Source organism: Mustela nivalis (assembly GCF_964662115.1).
Source record: "Mustela nivalis genome assembly, chromosome: 7".
Taxonomy (NCBI): domain Eukaryota; kingdom Metazoa; phylum Chordata; class Mammalia; order Carnivora; family Mustelidae; genus Mustela; species Mustela nivalis.
The window spans coordinates 123,531,644-123,546,882 of record NC_139026.1 but is presented as its reverse complement, the minus strand read 5'-3'; the positions used below and the strand labels follow the sequence as shown (position 1 = coordinate 123,546,882).

Below are 15,239 nucleotides of genomic sequence, written 5' to 3'. Positions count from 1 at the left end.
ATTTTTAGAGTCAATACAGCAGGTGAGTGAAGGAAGAAATCTGAAGAGAACATGAAAACTATTACGAGAAGTATTAGTAATTGCCACATGTAGTTGAATAATTGTGCTCCCTAAGAAGAGAGAAGCTGAGTGGTGCTCATCAAAAAAAAAAAAAAAAAAGTGTTTAATTTTCTTAAATCTTTGACTCTGAGAAGGCTTTTCAGCCACTCATTATATAACAAGACTGGGCAAGCCTCCCTCTCTTTTTTTTTTTGCCATTGACATCTTCCAAGGAAAATGCTGCATGATATGATTTTCAAGGCTAATTTGCCTTTTTGTCTTAAGCAGTGTCTCTTGCTACAAATTAGCCTTGTGCACCTCCCTGAGCTAGAGAGGCTCCTTCAAAATTCCTAACAGGCAGCCTGGTGGAGAGATGGGAGGGAAAGGAAGGGAGGGAGGAAGGGCGGGAGGAAGGGAGGGAGAGAGGTAGAGGGTGCCTGTCTGCTGCGTACATGTGGTACAGGCTGGGAGATCAGAACGCTCACAGAACAGGCAGTGTAATTACATGTTCCTTGTAAGTATGTTAGCCCCATGGGGAACTAAGCTGGCCAGTCCACTTGGAGAGGAAAAGTAGATTTAAGGATGGTAGAAGGGGTCATTTCATAACTGACTTATTACTCAGTTATGATGAGGGCATTTGCTGATCTCCAGTGACTGCCTCATGCTTTTGGTCAGGCTCGGCTCTCTCACTCCCAGATACTTGATTTTGCAAAAGGGACACACCTTTCTGCAGGAAAAGAAGACACTGACCAGATTGCAAGCGGTAGGTTGTGACATTCAGCATGTTTATGCAGCAGAATTGCTGAGAGATGAGGGGTGGGGGGTGGGGGTGGTAGTGGTGATGTTCGGGTTGGTTGATTTATCTGCAATAGGGAATGTTTTATTTTAATTGTCAGTTAAAAAGAAGAGTTGCTGCCTAGGCTAAGGTATCAGTTAAAAATTCTGTGTTCCCAGCTTTTATATTTGTGTTAGATGTGATTTCTGTGCTCATGCAGCTTAGTGAAGCTAGGGAGGGCTCACCTTTAAATAACCTGCAGTTTCCTATTTTCATTCTTTTTTTTTTTTCATCCCTAAGCACTGTTCCCACCCCTTCTTCCCAACATCCGCCTGACCACCCCCTCCACCACCCCCCACCGTGTGAAACGTGGCCTGTCTTCATCTTGAGTCTTTTGCACCCTGAGTCTGGATTTCTGGCTTGTTTGCTGTAGGTATTTGTGGATGCCTCGCAGTCATCCAGGGCCCAGGCGAACTGACTGTGCATGGGAATCGGAGACCATGGCCGTGCAGCTGGTGCCCGACTCTGCTCTCAGCCTGCTGATGGTGAGTGCTCCGGGAGGAGGTGGGGCCCAGGCAGCGCCCAGCTCCAGCCTCGCCAGCCTGCCTGCTTGCCTGCCTGCCCGCACAGTGAGCTGCTGCAGTAGCTGCAGACATGCGGAAAATCCTTCTGCTTTATCCTGCAGGCTTGTTTGAAATGATTCCTTGGGTAAGAGTATCAGCCATGACAAAGCACTCTCAGAGAAAAGAAGCATTAGATTTGCCATTTTAGAAACTTGTTGCTTAATGCTGTTTTGAGAGATATGCTTGCAAACAGGTGCTATGAGCCCCTGGAAATAGATTCCCACCAACGCCTCCCCCTGGCTTCTCAGCATCCTGTCCCACTGCCTTTTACATTGAAATTGAGGTGATGGTGTTTGTTTGTTTGTTTTTGAACCTCTCGTAGCAACTGTGGAATTTTTTTGCCCACGGAGCATTGGAATAAGATCGTGGAATAAGATCGTCTTTCTAGGTGCCCATGTGTCTACTCAGACTTCCCCGTAGAAGCAACTGAGGAGGTTGTGGCCTTTTTTTAACACTTGTACTGCAGAGCTCACCTCCCAGTTGTGATTGCTGGGAAGACACTGGCAGAGGCCTTGTCCAGGCACTTGCCAGTGTGTGGACCACTGACCTACTTTAAGCTTCTCTGATTTCCGTCATGTTAAGAAGGCCCCCACTCAGCATATCTAAGCAAACAGGGACACTGGCATCACCTTGCTTTACTCTGACTGATTTTTTGCTAGGATCTAGGTTCAGAGTTTGCTTTTACTGTCGTATTGCTCCCCCTCTCCTCGCTGGATAGCCCATAGGCCAGGGTAATGTTGACGGAAATAGCCCGCATCAGGCTTGGTGTGTGAATGCGCTAACAGTTGCACAGGAGATTTTACGAACAAAGCATAAGTGCTTCTGCTGTGTATATTGATCCATGTTTTCTGACTGAGAAGGGGAAATGCAGCTTTATGAGGCCTGATGCATTTATTAAGAGCACTTGGAAGAGGAACCAGTGGGGAACATGCCTCCGGAGTGATGAGCTAAGTCAGATTAAGAGGGGTAAATATCAGGGTTTTTGGTTATCCCAAATGTCATTTAGGCCACAGAGCCATTTAAAATGACTGAGATCTCATGGGCTTCTGCTGACTTCCAATTCTACTGGGAGATAAGTATTCAAAAGAATTGAAGTTGTTTTCTGGAGAAATTATTCTTGACTCCTCTCCTTTCCTCATAATTGTATTGTCTAATGATTCTTTATTTTCCATTGTGTACCTGTGGTCATGTATGTGGATGGTAAACATCTTAACATTTCTGACTGTGGCAGGCATGCAGTGGCAGTATCTATGAGGACCAAGAGATTCCAGAAAACTGGGAGTCTGAGTCATTTGCAAAAAAAAAAAAAAAAAAAAAAAAAAATATATATATATATATATATATATAGGCACATATGCCCCTATTAAGGTATGAATATTATCTAATATTGTTTAATAGAAATAAGTCTTGTGTTATGTTAATATAGAGAAGAAATGTGTTCATAAAAATTAGCTTTAGGGAGAGCCGGGCCTCTTTGCCTCCAAGTTACTGTTCTGATTTCTTCCCCATGCTTCTGAGCAATCAGGTATGTGTTTGTTTTACTAGGAGCACTAAGGATAAATCCTCAGTACCCAAACAGAATGCAGCTCAGCATCCTGGTCCAGCTGCTTCTGCCACACACACACTCAGGCTTTCTTTTTCCTGGTACTCTCAAATATTTTGGGTGCTGCCCTGGAGGTGTTTGCAGCAGACTTTATTTTCTGTGTATTAGCAGCCTCTGCCCTTGGATCTATTCCTCGTGCTTACCTCCTGCCCAGTTTAAAGGTTTGCGTGTATGTCTCTCTCAGAAGCCAGGGAAATAGCTCTCGATACCATGATGGACCATTAGATTAGACAACCTTGGAGCACCATGTATAACCGTAGTCAGTGCATGTTTTCAGGGCTGTGACTGGTTCGGGTGAATTTTCCCATGTGTTGTTTTTCACGTTTGTTGCCTTTTTCATTTTTAAGAGTGAATCTCAAAATAATTGCTTCTCAACCTATCACATGACGAGTCTCAAAATGTATAAGTAAGTCAACAGGGAAGAAAGGAGGAAAAGAAGCCATTTAGCAGAGTTGCTTTGGCTGTGAGTTCAGTAAGGAAGCGTAAACATTATTATTTATTAGCTAATCAATCGGCCAGTCAGTCTCAGTATTGATGGTGTACCTGCTGACTGAAGAAAGTAGCATAGAATAAGTGTCAGAGTGAGAGCTCATAAATACCCAGTTAGGGAAGAGGGGACTATCAGGTGGCTTGATTGCATTCCACAGTTTTATGCTGTGGAGTCATTGGGCTGTAGGGAACTCGGGGAGAGCAACTGACCACACCTCTTGGTTTTGAATAAGGAGGCAACCAGACATTATATTCAGTGTAAACTATAAATGATTCAGGGCAGAACAGATTAATTTGGTTTTGCAGGTGGCAACAGATCTGTAATTGGAGATCCCTGTGCTCTGTTTCCAGCTTTGCCGCTCACTGGGTGATCCTGAGTGAGCTAGGTGATCCTTTCACTGAGCTTTAGTTGTGGCCCTTGCTTACTGGGGGGGCGGGACATGCTCATCTGTAGAGTCCCTTTAAGCTCTGTTAAACATAATATAAGACCTCCAGGAATATGTCTAGAACAGAGGCAACTCTAATGCTTTATTCAGCGTTATGTCTTATTTGTACCCCATGACAGTGTTGCTTTTAAGATATGTATACAATGGAATACTATGCAGCCATCAAAAGAAATGAAATCTTGCCATTTGCAACAGCATGAATGGAACTAGAGGGTATTATGCTGAGCAAAATAAGTCAATCAGAGAAAGATAGTTATCATATGATCTCCCTGATATGAAGAATTTGAGAGGCAGGTTGGGAGGTTTGGGAGGTAGAAAAGGAAAAAATGAAACAAGAAGGGATTGGGAGGGAGACAAACCATAAGGGACTCTTAATCTCACAAATCATACTGAGGGTTGATGGGGGGAGTGGAGTATGGAGAGGGTGGTTGGGTTATGGACATTGGGGAGGGTATGTGCTATGGTGAGTGCTGTGAAATTTGTAAGCCTGACGATTAACAGACCTGTATCCCTGGGGCAAATAATACATTATATATTAATAAAAAATAATTAATTTTTTAAAAGATGGTGGAATTGTTCCCATCTGTATGGCTTTTATGCCAGAAAAAGTGTTTGATATTATTTGCTGGAAGAGGTGATCATCTGGGTTTGTTCACACTCTGCTGTCTGGAGTCCTATCCCATGGGAGCCTGATTTATTCTGTTGGACAAGAGCAGGTGACTTTTGGAAAGTACATAAGGTAACTTTCTAAGCTGGTGCAGACTGTGGGGTATCTGGAAGGGGGCCTGGGTTGTAAGCAGGTGCTGACCGTCTGAGGTGGGTGGATTTCACTGATTCTTCCAATAAAGAGTCAGGGTGGGAGGAAGAGGAGTGTCCATGCAAGATGGAGGTCCTCAAACAACCAAGGAAGGGTGGATTCAGAGCGAGGTCAGGTGCTGGTGGTAAAGACCACCTAACAGGCCATTGAAAAGCCTGCCTCCTCTATCTTTGCAGAAATCTTGGGAAGCAAGAAAAGACAGTGTTGTGTTCACCACATTGTGGGGAGCTTCCAGCCTGATGTGACTAATTATAGAGCAGGAAGCTCTTGGCTATGTGTCTTTTGCTGAAATCACATGAGTTTAGGGAACTCTTTAAGGGTTGGAATGTGCTAGAGCCAGGGACTTGTTGATCATTTCTCTAATGATAGCTTAGAGATGTATAACCAAGAGGCTACAGAGGTGGTATTAGGATGTTTGGCTTTTAGATTCTGAAAGCTCAGACAGCTAGATTAAAATATTTTTAATGTAACTTAGCTAGCCAGGCAATAATGCAAACTATGCTTTTCTATAAATTATCTTGACATATATTATCTCACTTAATCCCTTCAACAATCCTGGTGTTAAGACAGAAATTTTTGATAATCAGAATCTGAAAAACTGTCAGTGGTCACATAACTGAAATTGATGGGGCAAAGTCTCAAAATCAGGGTTTCTGATACTCAACCCAGGGCTTTCTTTGATACCATGTCAAAGCTCAAGAACTTGACCACCAGGATCTTCTAACACTTTGCATTTAGCCCCTCGGGGGGTCTTACTTCTGAGCCACTCTGCACTAGGTGAGTAGTGATGTTTTCTTATTTATCTTTATTCTTTTCCATGTTATAATTTAAATTAAAAGTTGATACCATATATTTGGCTCAAGACATCTGGTTTGATTCTAAGAAAAAGAAATCTTTTTCTATCTATGAGACTTCCTGTGTTCTCAAGGTTGAATTCTCTTGGACTCTGTTTCTAAGAAAATTGCCAAGAGTCAAGTTTTATAATAGCAAAATTAAATATGTAAAAATTTCCATTGATAAGTCAGAGAAATTAGTGAGTGATTATTCTCAGCGAATGAAGGATGTGAATTAAATTATCTTGAAGATTCTTTCCATTTCTAAAAATTTGATTTCCGATTTCTGGGATTCCTTTGAGTACACTAAGAATAGACTAGGTCTCTGGTCTGTTTTGAATAGATTCCAGTTGATAATCTGTTCTTGTAAAACTTTATCTCTCTAGTTTCATTTCATTTCATTTTTTAAAAATATTTTATTTATTTATTTGAGAGAGAGAGATCACAAGTAGACAGAGATGCAGGCAGAGAGAGAGAGAGGGAAGCAGGCTCCCCGCTGAGCAGAGAGCCCAATGTGGGACTCGATCCCAGGACCCTGAGATCATGACCTGAGCCGAAGGCAGAGGCTTAACCCACTGAGCCACCCAGGTGCCCCTCATTTCATTTTATTATTGATTCTTCTTTCCTCAGATATTTTCCTCACTTGGAAATTTTCTTTATTAATCAACCAACAAATAATTGCTGAGTATGTACTCTGTGCAGGAAGAATACAAGGTAGTCACTAGCTTTAGCGAACTTAAAACTAATTGGAGGGTGCCTGGGTGGCTCAGTGGGTTAAAGCCTCTGCCTTCGGCTCAGGTCATGGTCTTGGGGTCCTGGGATCGAGGCCCGCATCGGGCTCTCTGCTTAGCAGGGAGCCTGCTTCCTCCTCTCTCTCTCTGCCTGCCTCTCTGCCTACTTGTGATCTCTGTCTGTCAAATAAATAAATAAAAATCTTGAAAAAAAACAAACAAACAAACAAAAAAACTAATTGGAAAGACAAGGTAGAGACATGGAAATTATAACAACAAGGAATTTATAGGACAACTTCAGAGAATCACATGAGAACTGCAATGAGACAGTGCATAATCTGTAACCAAATAAGCCCTGGGGTGCACTCCCTATCAGAGTGGGGAAACTGGTTCAAGCTTAGTAACACGTTAAAGGGTAGATGAGAATGAATCTGAGGTGAGATGAGTGAACGAATTAGGATGACGTCCAGACTTTGTTGGGAGTTAGAAAGTAGACTGGTTTGGACAGAGTTCCTAGAGGTGACAAAGTCTTATATGGGCAGAAAAGCAGGCTAAGGGTGTGACCAAGGTCCTAGTTGTATAACTACAATCTCATTTTCCTCTAAATTTGACCTGTGACAGGTATCTATTTGGAGTTTCTACTAAAACCATGGATTTTTCTCCAGATTACAAAAGGCAAAAAGCCTAGGATAAAGTTAAAGTCTGTCTTGGGGAATCTTGCTCTTGAATTAATGATAATAATCCTTATATTTTTCAAAGTGCTTTTGTGCATGCTGTCAGGACAGATACTATATCTTTCTATTATAACATCAAGCTGAGATCCAGAAATAGTAAATGGCTTGCCCAAGATGACTTGGCTAATTGTAATGGTTTCCATAATGGTTAGCTCATACATATGAAAATGTAATATTGACCACCTTTATGGAAATTCAAAGGATAATAATTATGTGTTAATACGGAGCATAGCCATCTAAAGCACTGTGAACAGAGTGGGATCCAGACAGGGGTCCAGGATGTTCAGGTCTATAGTAGGATGGGTTCTTAGTATCATTTACTTTTATTGTTTATTTAAAGTTGGTTGATTGTCAAAACATCCCTGGAAAATGTTTATGTAACTGTTATATCTAAGTCAGTGGGTAAAATCCTTTTTTTTTTTTAAAGATTTTATTTATTTATTTGACAGAGAGAAATCACAAGTAGATGGAGAGGCAGGCAGAGAGAGAGAGAGGGAAGAAGGCTCTCTGCTGAGCAGAGAGCCCGATGCGGGACTCGATCCCAGGACTCTGAGATCATGACCTGAGCTGAAGGCAGCGGCTTAACCCACTGAGCCACCCAGGCACCCGGTAAAATCCTTCTTAAACTGAATTTTTTATCTTCTAAAGTGAAATTTCCTAATGAATATGTCTGAAATCCTGATATTTATAATATTTGTAGTTAGTGTGCAATGTACAAATTTATCTGTCTTAGAGGGTGAAATTTAAAATCAATGAGTCATACTCCCTCTCTTAAATAATTTTTTACTGACTATATATTTTTTTATTTTATTAATTTTTTATTTTTTATAAACATATATTTTTATCCCCAGGGGTACAGGTCTGTGAATCACCAGGTTTACACACTTCACAGCACTCACCAAAGCACATACCCTCCCCAGTGTCCATAATCCCACCCCCTTCTCCCAAACCCCCTCCCCCCAGCAACCCTCAGTTTGTTTTGTGAGATTAAGAGTCACTTATGGTTTGTCTCCCTCCCAATCCCATCTTGTTTCATTTATTCTTCTCCTACCCACTTAAGCCCCCATGTTGCATCACCACTTCCTCATATCAGGGAGATCATATGATAGTTGTCTTTCTCTGCTTGACTTATTTCGCTAAGCATGATACACTCTAGTTCCATCCATGTTGTCGCAAATGGCAAGATTTCATTTCTTTTGATGGCTGCATAGTATTCCATTGTGTATATATACCACATCTTCTTGATCCATTCATCTGTTGATGGACATCTAGGTTCTTCCCATAGTTTGGCTATTGTGGACATTGCTGCTATAAACATTCGGGTGCACGTGCCCCTTTGGATCACTACGTTTGTATCTTTAGGGTAAATACCCAGTAGTGCAATTGCTGGGTCATAGGGCAGTTCTATTTTCAACATTTTGAGGAACCTCCATGCTGTTTTCCAGAGTGGCTGCACCAGCTTGCATTCCCACCAACAGTGTAGGAGGGTTCCTCTTTCTCCGCATCCTCGCCAGCATCTATCATTTCCTGACTTGTTGATTTTAGCCATTCTGACTGGTGTGAGGTGATATCTCATTGTGGTTTTGATTTGTATTTCCCTGATGCCGAGTGATATGGAGCACTTTTTCATGTGTCTGTTGGCCATCTGGATGTCTTCTTTGCAGAAATGTCTGTTCATGTCCTCTGCCCATTTCTTGATTGGATTATTTGTTCTCTGGGTGTTGAGTTTGCTAAGTTCTTTATAGATTCTGGACACTAGTCCTTTATCTGATATGTCGTTTGCAAATATCTTCTCCCATTCTGTCAGTTGTCTTTTGATTTTGTTCACTGTTTCCTTTGCTGTGCAAAAGCTTTTGATCTTGATGAAATCCCAATAGTTCATTTTTGCCCTTGCTTCCCTTGCCTTTGGCGTTGTTCCTAGGAAGATGTTGCTGCGGCAGAGGTCGAAGAGGTTGCTGCCTGTGTTCTCCTCAAGGATTTTGATGGATTCCTTTCGCACATTGAGGTCCTTCATCCATTTTGAGTCTATTTTTGTGTGTGGTGTAAGGAAATGGTCCAATTTCATTTTTCTGCATGTGGCTGTCCAATTTTCCCAGCACCATTTATTGAAGAGGCTGTCTTTTTTCCACTGGACATTCTTTCCTGCTTTGTCAAAGATTAGTTGATCATAGAGTTGAAGGTCTATTTCTGGGCTCTCTATTCTGTTCCATTGATCTATGTGTCTGTTTTTGTGCCAGTACCATGCTGTCTTGATGATGACAGCTTTGTAATAGAGCTTGAAGTCCGGAATTGTGATGCCACCAACGTTGGCTTTCTTTTTCAATATCCCTTTGGCTATTCGAGGTCTTTTCTGGTTCCATATAAATTTTAGCATTATTTGTTCCATTTCTTTGAAAAAGATGGATGGTACTTTGATAGGAATTGCATTAAATGTGTAGATTGCTTTAGGTAGCATAGACATTTTCACAATATTTATTCTTCCAATCCAGGAGCATGGAACATTTTTCCATTTCTTTGTGTCTTCCTCAATTTCTTTCATGAGTACTTTATAGTTTTCTGAGTATAGATTCTGTGTCTCTTTGGTTAGGTTTATTCCTAGGTATCTTATGGTTTTGGATGCAATTGTAAATGGGATTGACTCCTTAATTTATCTTTCTTCTGTCTTGCTGTTGGTGTAGAGAAATGCAACTGATTTCTGTGCATTGATTTTATATCCTGACACTTTACTGAATTCCTGTATAAGTTCTAGCAGTTTTGGAGTGGAGTCTTTTGGGTTTTCCACATATAGTATCATATCATCTGCGAAGAGTGATAATTTGACTTCTTCTTTGCCGATTTGGATGCCTTTAATTTCCTTTTGTTGTCTGATTGCTGAGGCTAGGACCTCTAGTACTATGTTGAATAGCAGTGGTGATAATGGACATCCCTGCCGTGTTCCTGACCTTAGCGGAAAAGCTTTCAGTTTTTCTCCATTGAGAATGATATTTGCGGTGGGTTTTTCATAGATGGCTTTGATGATATTGAGGTATGTGCCCTCTATCCCTACACTTTGAAGAGTTTTGATCAGGAAGGGATGCTGTACTTTGTCAAATGCTTTTTCAGCATCTATTTAGAGTATCATATGGTTCTTGTTCTTTCTTTTATTGATGTGTTGTATCACATTGACTGATTTGTGGATGTTGAACCAACCTTGCAGCCGTGGAATAAATCCCACTTGGTCGTGGTGAATAATCCTTTTAATGTACTGTTGAATCCTATTGGCTAGTATTTTGTTGAGTATTTTCGCATCTGTGTTCATCAAGGATATTGGTCTATAGCTCTCTTTTTTGGTGGGATCCTTGTCTGGTTTTGGGATCAAGGTGATGCTGGCCTCATAAAATGAGTTTGGAAGTTTTCCTTCCATTTCTATTTTTTGGAACAGTTTCAGGAGAATAGGAATTAGTTCTTCTTTAAATGTTTGGTAGAATTCCCCCGGGAAGCCGTCTGGCCCTGGGCTTTTGTTTGTTTGGAGATTTTTAATGACTGTTTCAATCTCCTTACTGGTTATGGGTCTGTTCAGGCTTTCTATTTCTTCCTGGTTCAGTTGTGGTAGTTTATATGTTTCTAGGAATGCATCCATTTCTTCCAGATTGTCAAATTTATTGGCGTAGAGTTGCTCATAGTATGTTCTTATAATAGTTTGTATTTCTTTGGTGTTAGTTGTGATCTCTCCTCTTTCATTCATGATTTTATTTATTTGGGTCCTTTCTCTTTTCTTTTTGATAAGTCGGGCCAGGGGTTTATCAATTTTATTAATTCTTTCAAAGAACCAGCTCCTAGTTTCACTGATTTGTTCTATTGTTTTTTTGGTCTCTATTTCATTGATTTCTGCTCTGATCTTTATGATTTCTCTTCTCCTGCTGGGCTTAGGGTTTCTTTCTTGTTCTTTCTCCAGCTCCTTTAGGTGTAGGGTTAGGTTGTGTACCTGAGACCTTTCTTGTTTCTTGAGAAAGGCTTGTACCGCTATATATTTTCCTCTCAGGACTGCCTTTGTTGTGTCCCACAGATTTTGAACCGTTGTATTTTCATTATCATTTGTTTCCATGATTTTTTTTCAATTCTTCTTTAATTTCCCGGTTGACCCATTCATTCTTTAGAAGGATGCTGTTTAGTCTCCATGTATTTGGGTTCTTTCCAAACTTCCTTTTGTGGTTGAGTTCTAGCTTTAGAGCATTGTGGTCTGAAAATGTCTCACCATTTGTGAAGTGGCATAATAATAGCTACCATGTAAGATTTGGGATAATTCAATGAGATATGCGGGTAAAGTACTTAGCACTGTTCCTGGATCAAAGTAAATATGCAGTCAGTATTAGCAATTGTTCATGTTATGTTAACATGATATGAAACTACCATCCACCCAAACTCACCTCATTGGATTCCTGAATGAGCCACAGTCAATCTAAAAGGAGAAGTTGCCCAAACCTCTCTGCATCCCGGTGTCTGAACAGTTAGTGACCACTTTGAACAATCCGTCAGTTGTTTTAGAAAAACAGATGCTCCTAGGATCAGGTGAATTGTTCTGATCATGAGCAAATTTAAATTTGCATTCCTGTCTTGACTAACTAACAAAATTTTCTTAACCTCTGAGGGGAGATGACTGAAATATGGGCTACAATATGTTCTCTCTGGCAAATGCAAAATGCATGCCATTCAGGCTGCTATACATGATTGGTTGGCTATTAGTGCATCTCTGCTAAAAATTAATTGTCTGGCTGCTTTGCAAAGTTTAATAGTCATTTAGAGAGCATATGTTACTAGTGCAGGTAACAGTATCTCATTGAATTCTATGCCAAAGTAGGAAGTCAAATGGAACATATGGTATTTAGCCTGGTCATAATCAAAGGTCCTGGAAACATGCTTGACTAAAACCATGGTATATATACAGTATAAGAAGACTAAATTCCAATGTCAAGGTAACATTGGCCTGCCACCCATGTTTCCTACTAATGAGTGCTTTTTATAATCCTGGACATTGAAATGCTAGTCTCTCAATACAGACCTGGAGAAGCCATTTCCTGAGCAGTAGATCGAGTTCCACTCCCCAAGCAATGTCATGTATGCCCATGGTTTTAACTCTCATCTGTACACTCATGACTCCCTAATCATGTCTTTGGCTCAGGCCTTGCCCCCAGGTTTCTCATGACTAGCAATCCAAATGCTTATCGGGTTTATCTTCCTGTATGTCCCATAGATGCCTCAAACTCAATTCACCCCATAGAGAAATTGTGACCTTCTTCTTGGTCTGCATGTCTTTCATTGGTGGTAATACCTTTTTGCCTGTCATCTGAGAATTCACCATTGACTCCTCCTTCTTCCTCATCCACCTTGTCCAATTATCTCCAGGTTCTGTTGTCTCTGCTCCCTCTTTTCTCTGTAATCTGGCCCCTCCTGCCCATGCCCCTCTACCTGTCTAGATCAAGTTTACAATCTCTTCCACCTGGATCTCTGCTTCTGTTCTCTTTTCCCTATGTCCATCCTCTGTATATTTTCCAGAGTGATATTTATAAAATGAAATTCTGATTTTGCTACTAATTAGATCTATTATTTTCTTCTAAAATGAAGGTCTAAAATCCTGATTATACTTGATTATACATGGGATAAACCTCAAGCTATTTATTTATTTATTTATTTATTTATTAAAAAGATTTTATTTATTTATTTGACAGAGAGATCACAAGTAAGCAGGGAGGCAGGCAGAGAGTGAGAGGGAAGCAGGCTCCCTGCTGAGCAGAGAGCCTGATTCAGGGCTTGATCCCAGGACCCCGAGATTATGACCTAAGCCCCGAGATTATGACCTGAGACGAAGGCAGAGGCTTTAACCCACTGTGCCACCCAGGTGCCCCAAGCTTTTTATTTTTTAATTGAGGTAAAATTGGTATATTGTAGTATATAGGGTTTCAGATGTATAAAATTATAACTTTATATCTGTATACACTACAAAGTGATCAAGCTTTTTAACATACATATTAGTCACTTCACCTCCAACCTCTGCCTCCCTATCTAACTCCATGCCCTGCTGTATCTCCCACCACTCCTGAGAATTGGTGCCTTCGTAGTGTTGGTCTGTTCCTGCTCCCGAGAAAGACCAAGCTGGCCCCTGCCCCACAGAAACACCATGTTGGTTCAAGCCTATGTACTTTTGAAAATGCTCTTTCCACTTCCTCACTTCTTCCTGAGGAAGGAGGGAATCATTTATATTTATATTTTCTATCATTTCACTTATTGCTAACACTACTATATGACATTTGACTTTTGTACCTGTTTTCCTTAATAGAATGTGAGCACATCAACAATATAGAGTATTTCTTGTCCATTCATTCAGCAAATATTTATTGAACACCTACTATCTTCTGGACACTATTTTAACATGAAGGGTATAATAAAGTGAACAGGACAGACAAGGTTTTTGATGTCCTTTTACTTACCTGGGGAGAAATTAAAAAAAAAAAAAAAGTAAGTACACTAAAAACACACAGAAATATCAGGGAGTGGTAATTGTTCTAGAGCAAATTCTAAGTGATGATGGGGAGACAGTGCTTGAGTGACAGCTTTAAAGTGGGTGATCAAGGGAGCCTTCTCTGAAGAAACTGAAGGGTGACTGGCAAGAAAGAGATAGTGGTGGAAAGTTGCGGGCAGGACATTGCAATCAAGGTAGAAGCCATAGGACCTGTGGGAGTTTATTGCATCCCAGCACCTTGCACTGTATTAAATACAATCGGTAAATTAAAATATTGCTTAATTACTTCTGGCCGCTTAACACAGAACCATCTTAAGACACATGGGTCTTGCTCCAGAGCTTACATATCACAAAAGAAATGTACCTAAAGGAAACACTGACCTTGTGAGAGAAAATGGGCTCCCCCATTAAAGGGCATGGTACCAACAGGGTGTAGAAAGGAATTCAGAGGAGTGGTCTGGGAGGGATAGGGGAGGGAGACCTAGAGATCTAGGTATGACAGGGTCTGTGGAGGATAAGGACATTAAGCCAGTAGAAAGGTGCAGATTTCCACCTGTACTGATGTGATTGACATATACTATGGGTAAGTTGAAGGTGTACAGCATATTGATTTGTTACACTGACATATTGCAGTATGATTACCACCTTAACATTAGCTAACACCTCCATCAGGCACATATTTACCATTTCTTTTTTTGTGCAAAGAAATCTAAAATTTACTCTCACAGTAACTTTCAAGTATATAATACAGTGTCGTTAACTCTAGTCACCCAAATTAGATTAGATTAGATTAGATCCCCAGAACCTGTTCATCTTCTAACTGCAGGTTTGTACCTTTGACCAATATTTCCCCATTTACCGCACTGTTGATCCCTAGTAACTGCCATTCTACTTTTTGTAAGTTTCATTTTTTAAGATTCCACATATAAATGATATCATACAGTATTTGTCTTTCTCTGACTTTTTCACTTAGGAATATGTCCCCAATATCCACCCGTTTTATCACAAGTGGCAGGATTTCGTTCTTTCTTGTGGTTGAGTAATACTCCATTGTGTGTGTGTGTGAGTGTGTGTGTGAGAGAGAGAGAGAAAGAAAGAGAGAGAGATCTGGTTTATTCATTCCCCCATAAATGGGCAGTTAGATCGTCTTGGTTAGTCGATGTCTTCGGTTGTTGTAGTTAGCCAATGTCTTGGATATTGTGAGTAATGCTGCAATAAATATGAGAATATATATGTATCTCTTAGAGATCCTGTTTTCATTTCCTTTGGATATATTCTCAGTTTAGGGTACATTTATTTTTGGTGGGGGAGGAAAGGGAGAGAGTATCTTTCTGGGAAAAGGAACAACATAATGAGGGAGATTCAGGAGGAAACAATAATAAACCACTGTGGTGGGGATCAGATGAGGGTAGAGGTGGGGGTGGGAAGGAGGGGTTGGCAGGAGAGGATTTGCATTATGGAAGTGAGGACTTCAGGTGGAGCAAGTTAGGACTAAATGAGGGAAGACATTGCAAATGGTCCCATGAGTACCTGGATTGGAGCCACAGGAATTTACGAGACTTTGCGTTCTTTAATGGGGACTGACTTAGCTAGTGTGGGGGTTGGGAATTTTAATCTGGTGATGGTACTCAAGGTGCATTGGGGAGATGGGAA

General features: G+C 40.7%; 1 protein-coding gene across 3 annotated transcripts in view; it reads left to right on the top strand.

The window, feature by feature from the left end:
* The first annotated feature begins 518 nt into the window (after nt 1-518).
* FRMD4A (FERM domain containing 4A) overlaps nt 519-15,239 on the top strand; it is a 604,393-nt gene continuing 589,672 nt past the window's right edge. The window contains exons 1-2 of one of the 3 annotated variants that reach the window (XM_082739512.1): nt 519-802; nt 1,248-1,359. In XM_082739512.1, coding sequence (XP_082595638.1) covers nt 1,258-1,359 — 102 coding nt within the window. In that variant the 5' untranslated portion in view covers nt 519-802; nt 1,248-1,257. Of the gene's footprint in view, nt 803-1,247; nt 1,360-15,239 lie in introns of those variants that run through there. The other 2 variants (XM_082739510.1, XM_082739513.1) reach the window with 2 other exon arrangements.